Source organism: Mustelus asterias, chromosome 3 (assembly GCF_964213995.1).
Source record: "Mustelus asterias chromosome 3, sMusAst1.hap1.1, whole genome shotgun sequence".
In the NCBI taxonomy this organism is placed as follows: Eukaryota; Metazoa; Chordata; class Chondrichthyes; order Carcharhiniformes; family Triakidae; genus Mustelus; species Mustelus asterias.
Window position 1 is genome coordinate 62,607,122 of NC_135803.1, and position 17,479 is coordinate 62,624,600.

The window sequence follows — 17,479 nt, forward strand, 5'->3', positions numbered from 1 at the left end:
CTCGAGGAATTAAGGGCTATGGGGAGAGAGCGGGTAAATGGAGTTGAAATCAACCATGATTGAATGGTGGAGTGGACTCGATGGGCCGAATGGCCTTACTTCCGCTCCTATGTCTTATGGTCTTATGGTATTGTCTCCAGACAGTTTAAATGTTTAGCCTGTCTTAATGCTCTCTCCACTCACATTATTTGTACCTTTAAGACTTGATTAGCTGTAAGTATTCGCATTCCAACCATTATTCTATAAATTGAGTTTGTGTCTTTATATGCCCTGTTTGTGAACTGAATTCCCACTCACCTGAAGAAGGAGCTTAAGGCTCCAAAAGCTAGTGGCTTTTGCTACCAAATAAACCTGTTGGACTTTAACCTGGTGTTAAACTTCTGACGATGGAATATTGCAGCAAGAGAGCAATAATAATAATGTGATCAGTGTTAAGTATTCCTATCTATCCCACAGGTGCTTCTTCAATCTAGTTAAAGGCGGGCTAAGCATTTATATATTAATTTGTATATTTTGCATTATTCTTCACAAAGCCCAATTTGGAATATGAAATATCCATTGGAAATTAAAAGGAATGTTGATGTGTCCCCAACACCAGCAGTATTCATGTATTTTGTTATTTCTGACCTTGTTCAAATTTGCTTAGATCATTATTGTATCAATTTATTTTGTTTGACTTCCCAGATTTTTAAGTTCTTTAATTTTTTTGTTACTTTTGACGCGTGAGGAGCTCACATGGACTTCCCGCATGGTAAGGTTGAAGATTGTTTTATAATGAGTGTGATGTATAATATTTTAATCTGCTGCTAAGTTGAAGCTATATTTTTTGGGCCAGTCTCTTTAGGGGCCCGAGGATACACAGTACTCAAGTGTCCTTCATAGAGCTATCAGGTAACGTGTCATTGGAAACTCCACCACGCCAGGGAAACTGTTACATGTGGCAGCAGAGGATACCCACTCCCTATGACCATAAAAGTCACGGCAGCCCTCAATATTTACACAATTGGGTCGTTCCCAGGGCTCCACAGGGGACCTGTGTGACATCTCACAGGCTACCACCTATATGTGCATAATGGGTGCACTCTATGCAAGGGCTTAGGACTTTATTCATTTTGACCTGGACCAGGCCCAGCAAGACACGAGGACTATCAGATTTGGCTGGTCTGCCACAGGTGCAGGGGGCAATTGACAAACACTCATTGTTTGGAATATCCTGCAATTTTGGTCACTACATTATGTTTCTGTTTCCAAATCATTTATGTGACTCTGTAACAGTAATTGATCTAGCTCTATGCCCTGAAGTACCCCACACAATACTCAGGTCACTGTGTGGGGTTTGCATGCCAAGGGCAACAGGGCATGGAAGGCAGCAGGCCACGTCCACTCTGATGTACATCCTGAGAACACACCTCGATGTAGTGGGAAAGTTCACAACATCACTCCATGCACCCCTTGGCATCAGCACGTCCCCTTCATAAACAGGAAAGGGTTCTTCTCCTTCAATGTGCAGCTGGTGAGTGAGTGACCATCACATGCGATTCATGTATGTGTGCGCCTGTTTTCCAGGGAGCATAGATGATCGTTACATCCTTGGGCAATCAGATCCCTGGCATTTTCTAGTTCAGCCCAGGCTGTAAGGATGGCTCATTAGGTGCCACCCGGTCTGTGATTGAACGGTGCATCAGCCTCCTGAAGATACGCACTCGATGCATCCACTGGTCCACAGGGGCCCTACAGTACAGCCCCCGAGAGCGTCTCCTATATTGTGGTGGTTTGCTGTGCCCTACATAATCTGGCTCTGCAGCGTATGCCAGCATTTATGAGGAGGACATGGTGGAGAGGCGTGTTTCCTCGGATGATAAGGTGCTTCAGGAAGGGGTTGAGAAAGAGGCCACTGAGGATTCAGAGAATGGAGGCCAGGCAGGGTCAAGGAAATGCATGGGCAGGAGGGCTAGAGACGCCCAGCCAACCTGTCCCTTCATGGTGTAGGACCAGCATGCAACAAACCCTATCCCCTGCACGGTGGCGCAGTGGTTAGCACTGCTGCCTCACAGCGCCAGGGACCCAGGTTCGATTCTCGGCTTGGATCACTGTCTGTGTGGAGTTTGCACGTTCTCCCCATGTCTGCATGGGTTACCTCTGGGCATTTCAATTCCTCCCGCAGTCCAAAGATTTGTGGTTTAGGTGGATGGGCCATGCTAGCGAGAGTAAATGTATGGTGTTATGGGGATAGGGCTTGGGTGGGATTGTGTTCGTCTGAATGGCCTCCTTCTGCACTGTCGGGATTCTATGATTCGATGAAGTGGCATTGCCCCCCCCCCCCCGCTCCCCCCCCGCTCCCCCCCCCCCCTCCAACTACCTGTGCCTAACTTCGCCCATGCCTGTGCTGTTCCCTAAATTCATTACACTTGTGAATTTTCCCACTACATTGAGGTGTGTTCTCAGGATGTACATCAGAGTGGAGGTGGTCTGCTGCCTGTAATGCCCTGTTGCCTGTAACGCCCTTGGCATGCAAACCCCACACACTGACCTGAGTATTGTGTGGGGTACCTCATGGCATAGAGCTAGATCAATTACTGTTACAGAGTCACATAAATGATTTGGAAACAGAAACATAATGTCGTGACCAAAATTGCAGTATATTGCAAACAATGAGTAGATGTGGGAGCAGAGAAGACGCTTTTAGTGTGTTATTATTCCCGGGGGAAGGTCGTTGTGTGTTGGGGCGGGGGTGGAGGGGGCTGTTGATCGGGGCGGGATTTGACAACATCCCTGCATTTTCGAGTTCAATGTGTTTTGATCAGCACAAAGGCGGTTCGTTGAAGTGAAATCCCGGAAACCTCAGTCATCGATAAACGACGTAAGCGTGAAAAATGGCGCCAAAATGTTGGCTTTTTTGAAAAGTTCAGCTCGATGTGAATAAGGGAAAGTAGGCGTGTGTGTGGAGATTGGGAAGCAGCTCCTGGACAGGAGGGAACCAATCCCCTCAAACACGAGCTGGTGAGTTTGAACAGACTGTAATGAATGTGCCTGAATTCAGCCTGACTGTCACTGAGACATTGCTCAGTCGCTGCTATTCACTGACTGCTCAACGTTTCCACAGAGGCGCCAATACACAACAACTATTGGGAGGAGAGAATTTCAGGAAAAGGTTCAGGTGAGTTTCCACTTTAAAGTTTCTCTTTTGCTCCGGGAGAGAGGATCGGGGTTTATAAAATGTTATGAGGTTACAAGTTTAGAATCTATAAGGGTGGGCAGCACAGCCCGACAATGGTTAGCACTGCTGCTTTACAGTACCAAGAACCTTGTGTTCAATTCCAGCCTTGGGTCACGGGTGCTCCGGTTTCCTTCCACACTCCAAAGATGTGGATATTAGGTGGATTGGCTATGCCAAACTGCCCAAGCTGTGGTTAGGGGGGATTAGTGGGGTAAATACGTGGGGTTAAAGGGTAGGGCAGCTCTGTTGGAAAGTCGGTGGCGACTCGACGGGCCGAATGGCATCCTCTGCACTGTGGGGATTCTATGATATTTAAGATCCCTGCAGGCATTTCACCAGTTTTGCAGCCAGTTTCGCCGTCTCAGGCTGCGCCTGCCGAAAGCTCCCGGCTGTCAAAAAAACTGACAGAATGTGGGCATTCTGGAACTGGCCGAACAAAACGGTGTGGCACACTCCTGTTTTCAGACTTTAATGACACTGAGAAAAAACATTCTGTCGAACAAGATGTGGAGATGCCGGCGTAGGGCTGGGGACCCAGTAAGAAGTTTCACAACACCAGGTTGGGCATCGGGGGAGAGGAGGGGGAGGGGCTTGGGGGAGGGGCTCCACACAGTCACCCGATGCTGGAATCGAACCCGAGTCCCTGGTGCTGTGAGGCAGCAGTGGTAACCACTGTGCCACCCATTCTATGATAAAAATTTCATAGATTTTTTAAAATAATCAATTTTATTTTGAGTGTCGTTTATATTTTAGCTGCTACATTAAACCGTGGCCTGAATTTTCAGGATGGCGCTCGGCACCCCTCCGGCGAATCGTTCCCCACTCACTGACTGACAGGCCCATTGCCATTTTACGCTCAATGAACATTGACAGCTGGAAGGACTTGAATCCTCAATTGGATGAAAGCCCCGCCTTGGAGAGCTGTTAACCAATCAGATTGGAGGTTGCCTTTGGCAGGACCAGAAGATCCCGACGGTGGGAAGGGCTGGAAAATTCTCATGTCGGACCTAACTGACAACCTCCTTATTCTGAGACAGAGAGCACCCCCTAGATCTAGGCTCTCCAATGTGGGGAAACAGCCTCTGAGTGGACTTGAAAGGATAGAAACTAAGAATTCTTTACATTTCTAATGAGCTCAACTCTTGTTGTTCTAAACTCCAGAGAATATAAACCTAGACATTCATTCTCTTCTCATTGCACAATACCCTCATCCTAGAAATCAATCTAGTACAGCTTTATTGCACTCTCATCTATGATAACTATATCCTTCCTTGGGTACAGAAACCAAGACTTGTATACCTCTTGGGAGAGACAGCAAAACTGGGGGCCATAAATATAAGATAATCACTTATAAATCAAAAGAAGTTTATGCTGAGAAGCATCATGGGAGGAGACTCACGTGAAGCAAAAATACCAGCAGGGACCAGTGGGACTGAATAAACTATGTCTCTGCTTTTAATACAATTTACCTCTATTGACTAATTAGTTTGCTGTAATGTTATTCACTGGTATCCAGGATTGGGAAGAGCAGAAATTTAGAGGGAATAAACCTTTGCTTTGAGGCTGGGTCCAATCCAAGCTGCTTAATAAAAAGCCACACAGGGACAGTTTCTGTTTTCCTCACATGAAGCACACAGGCTGTATCCCTGTTGGTGCAGACACCATTTTCCAAAGCTGAGCTACTTAGATGTTGCAATTATCAAGGCTGAAGAACCCTCAAAAATTGTGTAAAAACATAGACTTTAATAAACTGAAACCAGCTTCCTATTGCGCCTTCAACTAGAACTAACCTTGGGTTTTCTTTGCAGCGACACAGATGCTACACTGTAAACACAGTTGCGTAAGGAAGGAATTTCAAATATGCTAGGTAGCCATTATTCTACACTGTCATAAGAATAATGAAAATCTATGGTGAGCTTTACTGCAATTGGTACTGCACGATAAATGATTTACTAAATCACCAGGATTTTGTGAATCAGTTAGTATTTCAGTCACATTCTCTCTGTTGAGGCTGCACAACCTCATACTCTACCTTTCTGTTCACATTACATTTCCAAATATATTCCAGGCCAAATTTATCACTTAAGCTGCGTTTAATAATGTAGTTAATCTGATAATTATCACATTGCTGTTGTGGGGCTGTTCTCTGAGCAAATTTGTGGTGTTTCTACAACAATGACTAAACTTCAGAAGAGCTTTATTAGCTGCAAAGTGCATTGCGTGGGGCTGGTTAGCTCAGCTAGCTGGAGTGTGGTGCTTAATGCCAACAGCACAGTTTTAGTCACTGAATAGACAGAGATAGTTTTTGGGTCTGTCTCTTCTCCTTGCCCATTCTGATATCAGGCATAGAAACACATGGTGAGCCATTGTTAGCAAACCTAGGACACTACGTGAAGACAAGTGCATAATGGGAACTTCTCTAAATGCAGTTCTCTTTCTTCATGTTAATGAATAAATGCCAGCAGGAAGAGTCTGCTCGGACATACTTCTTTCAGTAAGATTTTTTTTTTCCTCTTTTTAGGAAGAACCATCTTCATGAAGAAAAGGAAAAGGGACATTCTGGCACAGTATCTACAATGATATTCCCATATTCACTAAGCATTCATCTTTTCAAACTTGCCTCAGGTAATACATGTTAATGGAGGCAAACTATTATGTTTACAGGAAAAGATATCATTGAGTAAATTACATATGTAGATGTAACATTATCCTTCCAGAGAATGAACCTCCCTGTCCTTAGGACTACATCTGAACCTTGATTGGATGTAGGTGTTAAATGGAAAGACAAAGGGTCCGATTTTATCATAAACGGGCGCGAAAACATGGTAAAGTCGGGCGTGAGGCCATTAACGCGATCTGTGCAGATGGCCACTTTACCAAGGCCCGGGAATGGCCGCGTTCCAATTCACACCCAAAACAGGCGCAACGGTGATTTAAATGCATTTGCATGCATTTCAATTGAATTAATGAACTGCCCACCCAAATTTATCAGCATTTCCCCCTTTACCACCGCGTTTGCCAATCTGGAACAGCGCCGAAATGGACATGCTAAATAAAAGTCTGTTTCGGGTGCTCCAGCTGCTGAAGAGGTAAGTTCAGAACTTCCAACGGCTCTGACTCAGATCATTGGTGGCGCGGGGGGGAGGCGGGCCAGATCATTCTCTGGGGGTTGGGGGGGGTAGCTGAGAGTGAGGCCAGATTGTTCTCTGGTTTGGGGGGGGGGGGAGGAAGGAGGCAGGTAAGATGTATCTCTGGTGGGGAGCGGGAGGGGAGGCCCGATCGCTCACTGGTGGGGTGGGGAGCCAGATGGATCTCTGGTTTGGGGGGGGGGGGGGGGGGGGGAGAGGCGGGTAAGATGTATCTCTGGTGGGCGGGGGGGGTGGGGCGCTGCCACTCTGCAGGCGAGTGGTGGGGGGGAAGGGGGCAGAAGGTCGTGATCAGTCTGGGTAGCGGGGAGGTGGGTGGATAAGGGATACAGTTAAGTTGTAGGGGTGGGGATGATGTCTGTGGGGCCATTGCTCCCGGGCCGCTTTATCTGTTTTTTTGTGGCCAGGGAGCGATGTGACACGGGCACGCTTTTTCAAATTTTTTTCTAACTGCGCATGCGCAGTTCAAAGCTCCAATCGTTTCAGATGCACTAAGCCCCGCCCACAGCGCGATTCAGACCTACGATTCAAACTCGTGATTTTTCTTTTTCAAGCTAATTGTGTATGGGAGCTCCTGAAAGCAGATTTCCAAGTCAGATCTGAATTGCGCCCAGATTCAGCACTTAGAATGAAAATGGTAAAATCAGGCCCAAAGAGTGAGAAACCTCCTTCACATAGTGAAATTGTGCAAATCATGTAGCTGACCAGCACAGAGAATTTCAGACTCCTCTAACCAGTGAATCACTTGGTTTAGTTGACAAGCCACTTTGCAGTCCCAATTCTCACCCCTACACCAGCTGAGGCCCAGCTGACCAGAGCCACCCCAGCCATACTGCAGGTCTGAACTCCCCCTGCAAGCCCAACTCGCCACCCTTGCTGATCCAACCCAATCCCCCCTCTGAGGTCACCCCCACTCCCTGAAGTACAAATACCCCCACACCCCTGGCACAAAGCAGGATGATTGTGCTATTGAAAGCCAATCATCTCCGTTCTTAGACGTCACTGTAGGTTCTTCCATAGGGTAGTGTCCCAGGCCAACCATCTTCAGCTGCTTCACTAAACGCCTGCTTTCCATAATAAGGTCAGAAGTGGCCATGTTCGCCGATGATTGCATAATATTCAGCACCATTCATGACTCCTCAGATACTGAAGCAGTCCATGTCCAAGTTCAGGAAGATCTGAACAATATCCAGGCTTTGGTTGGCTCGGGCAAGGAACGTTCTTGGTACACTATCATCTACAAAGCACAGTTCCAACAAAACTGAAGAAGCTTGACACCATCAGGACTAAGCAGTCTACAAATATTTACCCCCTCCCCAACTGACACACAATGGCAGCAGTGTGTACCATCTACACTGCAGAACTCACACCTTAGTTCCTTGGCTCCTCAGACAGCACCTTCCAAACTCACAACCACTATTATCTAGAAGGCAAGGACAGCTCACACATGGGAACGACGAGATCTGGAAGTTCTTATCCAAACCACTTATCAAACTGACCTGGAAATATACGCAGGAATTCTACCGCCCCTCCTGCCATGGGAATTGGAGCGGGTGAGAGGTGGACAATCAGAAGGTCCATTGACCTCGGGTAGGATTTTACGGTCTCGGGTCGAGCGAGACCGTAAAATCCTGCCCACCATGTTGTTCCATGACTGTTGCTGCGTCAAAATCCTGCGATTCTCTAATAGCACTGTGGGTGTATCTACACAACATGGACTGCAGCTTAAACTACCTTCACTAGGGCAATGACTGATCGGGAAAAATTGCTGGCCTAATCAGCAACGCTCAAATCCCGTAAATACATTTTAAGTTTTTGTTCTTCGATCAGCAACAAAAACGTTGATGTGTGCAATCTATGCTTGTATTTTCCAGTATTCCTTTTGTTTGTATTGCGTAGAGAAACATTACTCACCAGACCTGATATCAAAACTAACGCCCCTGCAGGAGAACAAGTCCTGTTCCTTATACAGAACTAAAGCAGAGACCATTACTATAGTGTAACATTTCGATCAAGATTTCCTCATCAGATTTTACTGTGCTGTTATTTTTCAGTTTAGCACACAGTTACGCAGGCCAAGGGTATTCTGCAGTTACCGGGCCCTCGGTCTGCCTCCGTTGAAAGGCTTTACACTGTGGCCTTTCGCCATTGTGCCTTTGCGGCGGCTGCCCCAAGCTTGAGTGTGTCCCTCAGCACATAGTCCTGGACCTTGGAATGTGCCAGTCTGCAACACTCGGTCGACGACAAATCTTTCAACTGGAAGATCAGCAAGTTTTGGGTGGACCAAAGTGCGTCCTTCACCGAGTTGATGACCCTCCAGCAGCAGTTGATATTTGTCTCGGTGTGCGTCCCTGGAAACAGCGCGTAGAGCACAGAGTTCTGCGTCACCGAACTGCTCGGGATGAACCGTGACAAATACCACTGCATCTCACTCCAGACCTTCTTTGCAAAGGCACATTCCACAAGGAGGTGTGTGACCGTCTCATCACCCCCGCAGCTGCTTCAAGGGCAGCGGGCGGTGATGTTGAGACCTCGAGCGTGCACAAAGGATCTGACGGGGAGTGCCCTTCTCACCACCAGCCAAGCCAGGTCTTGGTGCTTGGTTGTGAGTTCTGGTGATCCATAGGGGGAGAGGGGGGGCCGTTGCCACTCTGCGTGTGATTGGTGGGGGGGGGGGGGGAAGGGGGCCGCGATCGGTCAGGGTAGCAGTGAGGGGGGGGGGGCAGATAAGGTGATCAGTTATGTTGTGGGTGGGGCTGTCTGTGGGCGCCTGGGTGAGGCATTATCCGATCTGGGAACAATGTGGCAGGGGAGCTTTTTCTATTTTGTATTTGCTGCGCGTGTGCAGTTGAAGGCTCCGATCGGAGCTGCAGCATTTTGGGCACGTTAAGCCCCCGCCCACAGGGTTCTTCAGCACATTTCAGAATCGCTGATATTTTTTCAGGCAGTTTGTGTATGGGGGCGCCTGAGAACTGGTCTAAAAGTCGGATCTGAAACACTCCCAGTTTCAAGACCGCCCAGCACTTAGAATTAAAATGGTAAAATAGGACCACTGTCTTTGTCAACAGATTACTGAGTCTTTTGCAGAAGATCAAGCCATTCTACTCTCCTGTCACACTAAACGTCAAAGAAACAGTTTACCTACCTTTCCCCTCCAACCTCACTCAGTATGGCCAACAATTAAAAATTAACGTGTGCAATCTATGCTTATGTTTTCCAGTATTCCATTTGTTTGTAGTGAGTGGAGAAGCATTACGAATCAGACCTGATATCATCACTAACGCCACTGCTGGAGAACAGGTCCTGTTCCCTGTACAACATCCAAACACTGATCAATATGATATAACATTTAGATTGAAAACTCCAGTACACTTAAATATTTTAACATGGAAATCAAATAATCCAGAGAAACTACACGTTGTGCACCGATTGTATCAACACAGAGTTGGAATCTACAGAGGTTTTGTGGTGCTGAATGATGTACAGGTTAATGATACTGGAGAATATGAAATATACATAGACTACTATGGGCCAGAGCTGAAAAACCGTGATCAAATTACATTCAGGATGCATGTATTTGGTAAGTGTTCAACACTGAAGCTTTTGCTAACTTTGAGGAGTGAACAGTTTTTCATTGATGCCTGAAAGGGTTCATGATGTAAATAGTTTATCATCAAATTAAATAGTTTCATCTTTAAGTAAAGAACTGGGTCAAATTCTTCACGTAATATCAGTAATACAGTCTGTACACTTGCATCAACATTTAATTTGCAACATACTTAACAGAACTAGTTTCACATTAACGCCCCTTCATTGATGGAGTGTTGAGTATAGGCATTGGAAAATCATGTTACAGCTGTATAAGACTTTGGTTAGGCCACATTTGGAGTACTGAGTACAATTTTGGTCGCCACACTACCACAAGGATGTTGATGCATTGGAAAGGGTGCAGAAGAGATTTACTAGGATTTTGCCTGGTTTGCAGGATATGGACTATGAAGAAAGGTTGAACAAACTTGGACTGTTTTTGTTGGAGCGCAGAGGATGAAGGGGAACCTGATTGAGGTTTACAAGATTGTGACAGGCTTGGATAGAGTGGAAAGTCAGAATCTTTTTTCCCAGGATTAAAGGGTCAATTACTCGGGGGCAGAGGTTGAAGATGAGAGGGGGATAGTTTAAAAGAGATATAAGTGGCATGTTTTTTACACAGAAGGTGGTAAATGCCTGGAAGGCACTGCCAGTGAAAGTTGTGGAAGCAGATTCTATAACAATGTCCAAGAGGCATCTGGATAGATACATGAATAAGCAGGGAATAGAGGGATATGGGCCACGTAGAGGCAAGAAAATTTTAGATTAGAGAGGCATCTGTGTTGGCACACACTTGGAGGGCCGAAGGACCTCTTCCCCTGCTATACTGTTCCTTGTACTTTGAACTGATCTAACCAAGTTTCTCCACAGGAACTTCTAAAGTCAGCACAATCATCTTAAAGTCCAGTATATCCGCACCCCAACCTTTGCCCTGAGGGTCCGAACGTCCTCACTGTACCAGCAACCCATTTCCCAGCCACCCATCCTGCAGCCACATCGGCTGCAGGTTATTTGGAATTTTCAGGCTAAGACCCCACCATCCAAAGAATTCAGACTCCTGTTTAAGAGGAAGTGTCCCTGAGGGTGGCATTATTGGCTTAGTGGCTAAGAATAAAGCAAGTTCCTCAATGGAAATGTTTCTTTAGCATTTCAATTACCCCAAATCAAATATAGTCTCAATAACTGGCAACATTTCCTGTCACTGATTTTGGACAAACTGGGTTCTGCATTACAATTTGTACAGAAAACGAAGTGTTGACATTCAGAAAATACTTGAATTCAATTGCTGAAACTTCATGCCATCTGCATTTTTTACAAACTGATTTGGATTGATTTGTTTCATTCTCAGCAGCAGAAGAATTCCTGTTACATATGAAATTTCTAACAGTGGAGTCCCTTTGTATCTTACATCATCCATAAACTGAATGCATTTGTGAAGCACAAACACAAGACATAAGTTAATATCAGGACCTCTATTGGAACTTCAGGCTTTAACATTAGCCTGTCTGAAATACAGAACAAAATGGAAATATTTGAATTCTGGTTTATTTCATCACTCAGAAATATCTCATATCTAAAATGAATTACTCTAAAGTGCAATGACTAAGTGGTTAATTATTATCCGTCTATTTCAGAACCAGTTTCCCAGCCTGTCACAGTGATTCTTGGGAACTGTTTGTGTTCACCAAATATCACTTTGAGCTGCTCTGTCTCCAATGGAACAAATTACTTTATTCACTGGCAAAAGGTGTCTTTGTCTGGAGTTCTCAACGAGACGTATGATGGGACCGTGCTTGTGATAGACTGTGTTACTGAAGAGGAGCAACATGTGTACAGATGCGTTGCAGCAAACGCCATCAGTAATGCAACCAGCCACCCAGTGACTGTCAGTCAATCTAATGGGGCCAATCCCAAGGGTGAGAAATTGGAAAAGTTATCCAAACTATTTTAGGAACAATTTTTGTAGATTTCCTTCAGAATTTAGCTCAGAATGTGCAGTGATAATGTTCTGACGCAAGCATTCCTCAATATCCATTTCTAATACAACTGCCAAATGTGCCAACATTTGTAGATGGGGGTACAACAACAAAACCTGTATTTATGAAGCACCTTAAACATCATAACGGATTCCAAATATAACTAGATTACATGACTGACTTTAGGAAGGAAGTCTAATACATAGAGGTATTACAGTAGTGATTATAAAATATTGTCAAGGATAAAATCTTTAAATTATGGAAGGGACAAGAGATTGTGGAGCTGTTTTCTTTAGAAGAGGAAAGAAGATTTGACAGTAAAGTTCAAAATCATGATGTGATTTGATTAATCAGGAAAAACTATTTCCACATGTCAATTAGGACATCAATTTTTCATGGATAGAGTTAAGGGATAGAGTAAGAGAATTTTTATGTGCTGTAAGTTTTTGGATCTGGAATACCTCACTGCAATCACTTGTAGAAGCAGAATCCAGAATGGATTTTAAATGAGAATTGGGTGTATGTTGGAAAAATAAAATTTACATTATGGGAAAAGGAATAATTATGTAGTTCTCTCTCTGAGAGTTGGGATGGGTATAATGAGCTGGATGGTCTCTTCTGTTTCATAAATACTATCCATCTGTTTTAGGTAAAAGAAACCGTTTGATTCTGGTCTATTTGGGGATGGCATGTCTGGTGCCCATCATTTTCTGCATCCTACTCTATATAAGGTGGTAAGTACTACATTTCAAATTAGTGTAAACAGAAGTTCAAATACATTATCCAATGATCTACTTCATTGTGAAATACTATCTGCAGATACGCTGTTTTTATTGTAAAATAAAAGAAATGATGACAACAATTTTAGCTGATAAAGAAAATTTGAAGAGGTTATCATGTTGGAATATATTTTTTCCTTCCAGCAATGGTCCAGTATTGAATTGCTAAGTACACAGAGCTTTAGGTCACACTTTGGAGTTCTGATAATATTGCTTATAAACTGTTTGGCATAAGTTGGCTGAAATAACGTGATAGAATTGTTTCATATGAATCACGTCCCATATGAACAAATGTGAGAAATGCTTTCTGATGAGTATCGTTAAGTGCAAGACTTGTCTGTTTACAGGAATCAAGAAGGATCCCTGTTATATCTTTAATCTTTTGAAAGATGAAAAATGTCACATGACAAGGCAGCTTTGTGGACAGAACAACTAATTCAATATATAAAGGACAGTGAAATTATTAAGCAAGGCTCACTTAGTAGAATACACTGAGTGTGGTCAGATACTATGGGGGCAGTCTTACCGGCTCGCCCCACTGGTTGATCACAAGGCGAGCCAGTATGATAGGGCGAGAAGCGCAAAATTGGGTTTGTGCCCTATTTTTTGCCCCTCACGATGTTACTGGCACAAAGCTGATTTCAATAGCTGATTTTCAACAGATTTTGGGCGGCATGGTGGCGCAGCGGTTAGCAGTATTGCCTCACCGTGCCAGGGACCCGGGTTCAATTCCAGCCTCGGGTTACTGTCTCGTAGGTGCATAATTAATTAGCTGAACAGCATAAGATCTTGTGGGTTCAGTCAACCAGCTGTACAGCAGACTTCACTCCAACTTCTGTTCTCACCACAGCACCAGAATATTGGACAGCTTACCACAGAAGGGAGGCAGTGGCTGTCTTTAGAGGTCAGGTCATGGGCACGAGGGAACACTTTAAAGCAGGAACAATGTGTTTTTCTTGGAGCTGTTGGAACATTAGTTAACAGCTTTGTTGGGATACTGACTAAATTACACCTAAGTAGTCCCAGTTTCAATATCAAATCTGTGCAGAGTTACTCTGGCAGTAATGGGGTAACTAGCGGGTTGTTCATTACTGCCTTAGGGATGGGAAAGAAGGATTGATTGTCAGTGATTTTACCAAACTTAAAAGGTGAAATGAAAAGTTGGAAAATTTAAATTTCTTAAGGTTTGGATTTTAAGTAATTAAGATGCAATTGTAATTTCTTTGCACACTGAACATTTTTTTAAAGTACTACAGTGTGCATATGACATGATTTGTTAGCTCTTAATTGTGCAGGCCTATCATCCTTTTAATAAATACCATCCTGTTTTCCAATCTTTCTCAACAGGCACAAAAGGAACATGAAGTAGAGCAAATAGTTATGATGTACTTGGATATCCAGAAAACATTTGAAAAAGTGCAATATATTTAAAATAACTTACAGTTAAAAAAGCTCACCAACGTCTCCACTTTCTCAGGAAGCTACAACTTTCACCAACTTTTTCAGATGCAACATAGAAAACATTCTTTCTGGGTGAATCACAGCTTGGTATGGCTCCTGCTCTGCCCTGGGACGCAAGAAACTACAAAGGGTCATGATTGAAGCCCAGTCCATCACGCAAACCAACCTCCCATCGATTGATTTTGTCCACACTCCCATTGCCTCATAAAAACATCCAGCATAATCAAGGACCCCACCCAGCCTGGACAATGTTCACTATGTCTGGGTAGAGACAGAATAGCAACACAAAATATCGTCAATGTGATTTATGTAGTGCAATAGTTATTGAAACCAACCACAGCAAAAAAAACTTCATTCCTCATATCCAAGGGGCAAAATCAGTATATAGCATAAATGTTCATTGATGGAAAAAATGTTCAGTGTGTTTCTTGTACATGGATGTCTAGAACATAGAACATAGAACAGTACAGCACAGAACAGGCCCTTCGCCCCACGATGTTGTGCCGAGCTTTATCTGAAACCAAGATCAAGCTATCCCACTCCCTATCATCCTGGTGTGCTCCATGTGCCTATCGAATAACTGCTTAAATGTTCCTATAGTGTCTGATTCCACTATCACTGCAGGCAGTCCATTCCACACCCCAACCACTCTCTGCGCAAAGAACCTACCTCTGATATCCTTCCTATATCTCCCACCATGAACCCTATAGTTATGCCCCCTTGTAATAGCTCCATCCACCCAAGGAAATAGTCTTTGAACGTTCACTCTATCTATCCCCTTCATCATTTTATAAACCTCTATTAAGTCTCCCCTCAGCCTCCTAGCTCCCTCAGCCTTTCCTCATAAGACCTACCCTCCAAACCAGGCAACATCCTGGTAAATCTCCTCTGCACTCTTTCCAGCGCTTCCACCTCCTTATAGTGAGGTGACCAGAACAGCACACAATATTCCAAATGTGGTCTCACCAAGGTCCTGTACAGTTGCAGCATAACCCCACGGCTCTTAAACTCCAACCCCCTGTTAATAAAAGCTAACACACTATAGGCCTTCTTCACAGCTCTATCCACTTGAGTGGCAACCTTTAGAGATCTGTGGATATGGACCCCAAGATCTCTCTGTTCCTCCACAGTCTTCAGAACCCTACCTTTGATCCTGTAATCCACATTTAAATTAGTCCTACCAAAATGAATCACCTCACATTTATCAGGGTTAAACTCCATTTGCCATTTTTCAGCCCAGTCTAGAATTAACCTGTGATGTAAGTGACTCCCCTTGATATCAAGGCAGCTTTTAACTGAGCACGCCATCAAAGAACCCCAACAAAAGTTAAGTCAATGGAATCAAGGAAGACTCACCATAGTTGCAGTTATATCGAGCAGAAAAGAAAATGGTTGTGGTTGTTGGAGGCCAATCAGCTCATCTCATGGCGGTTCCTATTCTTCTCACCTCCATTGATGATTGCCATTGTAGACTTGATGCAATCCCAGCAGTGGCCCCTGCTCCCAGTGGCGCTGTTGGGACCAGTGAGCTGCAGCCCCAGTGGTATTCAGCCATCAGGAACATTCTTCACATAAACAGTGGAGAACCAGAATGGAGAAATGACTTAAATTATTGGCAAAGTGTCCAATTGGACCAGTTTTGTTGATTCACACAAACCAAATTTTCCCAATTTGGGTACAATGTCCTTCTTTTGATTTTATTTTGGGTGACGTGTATGGTGGTATTTTTTTAAAGTTAATTTATTAGTGTCACAAGTAGGCTTACATTAACACTGCAATGAAGTTACTGTGAAAATCCCCGAGTAGCCACACTCCAGCACTTGTTTGGGTACACTGAGGGAGAATTTAACATGGCCAATGCACTTAACCAGCACATCTTTCAGGCTGTGGGAGGAAACCGGAGCACTCTGTCCCAGTATAACCCATAAATTTTAATAGCCGAAACATCCAAGGGTAAAAGTACCAAATGAGAGATGCCGTTCAATTCACTCCTATAGTAAACGATGGCCAAATGAAATCAATGCTACTGTGACTTAGCACAGTATGATTTCACAACAATCATATAATCTTGTATTGATTTGTCAACATATGAAAGAATTATGCATTAAAATGTATGTGGCTATGTTAATGTGATATCATTTTTAGATAGGACAAGTAAATGCTCATCCAGAAACCACCCTCAAGTGCACTTTGTTGAACAATTGCCACCATTTTCTCAGAGGAACTTATTCTTGTGACAGCTGGTGACTAGAAAACTCTCCTGGTGACCAACAATGCAAAAATTATAAATACACCCAAGTGTTGGATCAAATTAAACATTTACTTTAGTATTTCCTGCTTTTGAATATTGATTTAACATAAACATTTTGTGGGAAGTATTTGATCAGTGACTGTATGGAGTTTGCACGTTCTCCGTGTGTCTGCATGGGTTTCCTCTGGGTGTTCCGGTTTACCCCCTCAGTCCAATGATGTGGGGGTTAGGTGGATTGGCCATACAAAATTATTGTCCCAGAATGTGTAGATGAGCGGAATTAGTGGGATAACTACATGGGGTTACGGGGATAGGGCAAGGGCGGGATGCTCTGATCAAGAGTCGGTGCAGACTCGAAGGTCTGAATGACCTCCTTCTGCAATATCTATATCATATACAGATAAATCAGCCTTATCTGTCTTACTGTAGCATAAATGTCCTCAGGTGAAACTTCAGTTCAAACTACAGTTAATAATAATATTGGCATGCGGTGTTCAATGTTTGCTTTACCTTAGATTTAATCCATAAAATTCTATAAAAAATTAGTACCAAATCAGGCCATTTGTTCATATTTTTCTGTGAATGTGTTTATTCCGCTCACAAGCTACATCTCACATTATTTCAGCTCACCTGATCAATTCATGTTTCTACTCCTTCCTCCCTTTGTGCTTATCTAATCTTCTAAATGCATCTATGTGATTCCTCTATATCACTCCATATGGTAGCAGGGCCTGTGCCCTCACTGCTCTGATCAAATAAAATAAGTCAGGTCATTTACCTTCTTAAAAACCTGCTTTGTAATAATATATGAGCATCAAAAAAAACTACTTTAAATCAAATACATTTGCATAAATTTGAGTCAAGCATAGACACTTTCTTGAGTTAAGACACCAGTTGATCCAAAAGCAGTTTGAGAATCCAAATTCTTTTGGGAGTTGGGTCATAGTGGCCTCTACAGGTATGATGGAATATGATGTGGAGATGCCGGCGTTGGACTGGGGTAAACACAGTAAGAAGTTTAACAACACCAGGTTAAAGTCCAACAGGTTTATTTGGTAGCA

The 17,479-nt window shown here is 43.8% G+C and overlaps 1 protein-coding gene across 1 annotated transcript; it reads left to right on the top strand.

Annotated features, from left to right (window-relative positions):
- The first annotated feature begins 2,857 nt into the window (after nucleotides 1-2,857).
- LOC144484177 (hepatic and glial cell adhesion molecule-like) lies at nucleotides 2,858-16,289 on the top strand. The gene is made up of 6 exons (XM_078202721.1): nucleotides 2,858-3,157; nucleotides 5,739-5,842; nucleotides 9,584-9,943; nucleotides 11,586-11,867; nucleotides 12,577-12,661; nucleotides 14,054-16,289. Exons 1-6 carry the CDS (start codon nucleotides 3,021-3,023, stop codon nucleotides 14,073-14,075), a joined length of 990 nt encoding a protein of 329 aa, XP_078058847.1. The 5' UTR covers nucleotides 2,858-3,020; the 3' UTR covers nucleotides 14,076-16,289.
- Nucleotides 16,290-17,479: the final 1,190 nt, after the last annotated feature.

Bases quoted from the DNA above. Each gene is read 5' to 3' on its own strand.
- LOC144484177 (XM_078202721.1), top strand. From the start codon at position 3,021: ATGAATGTGCCTGAATTCAGCCTGACTGTCACTGAGACATTGCTCAGT. The intron at 9,944-11,585 runs GTAAGTGTTCAA...CGTCTATTTCAG, and splicing joins ATTCAGGATGCATGTATTTG to AACCAGTTTCCCAGCCTGTC. The intron at 12,662-14,053 runs GTAAGTACTACA...CTTTCTCAACAG, and splicing joins ATCCTACTCTATATAAGGTG to GCACAAAAGGAACATGAAGT.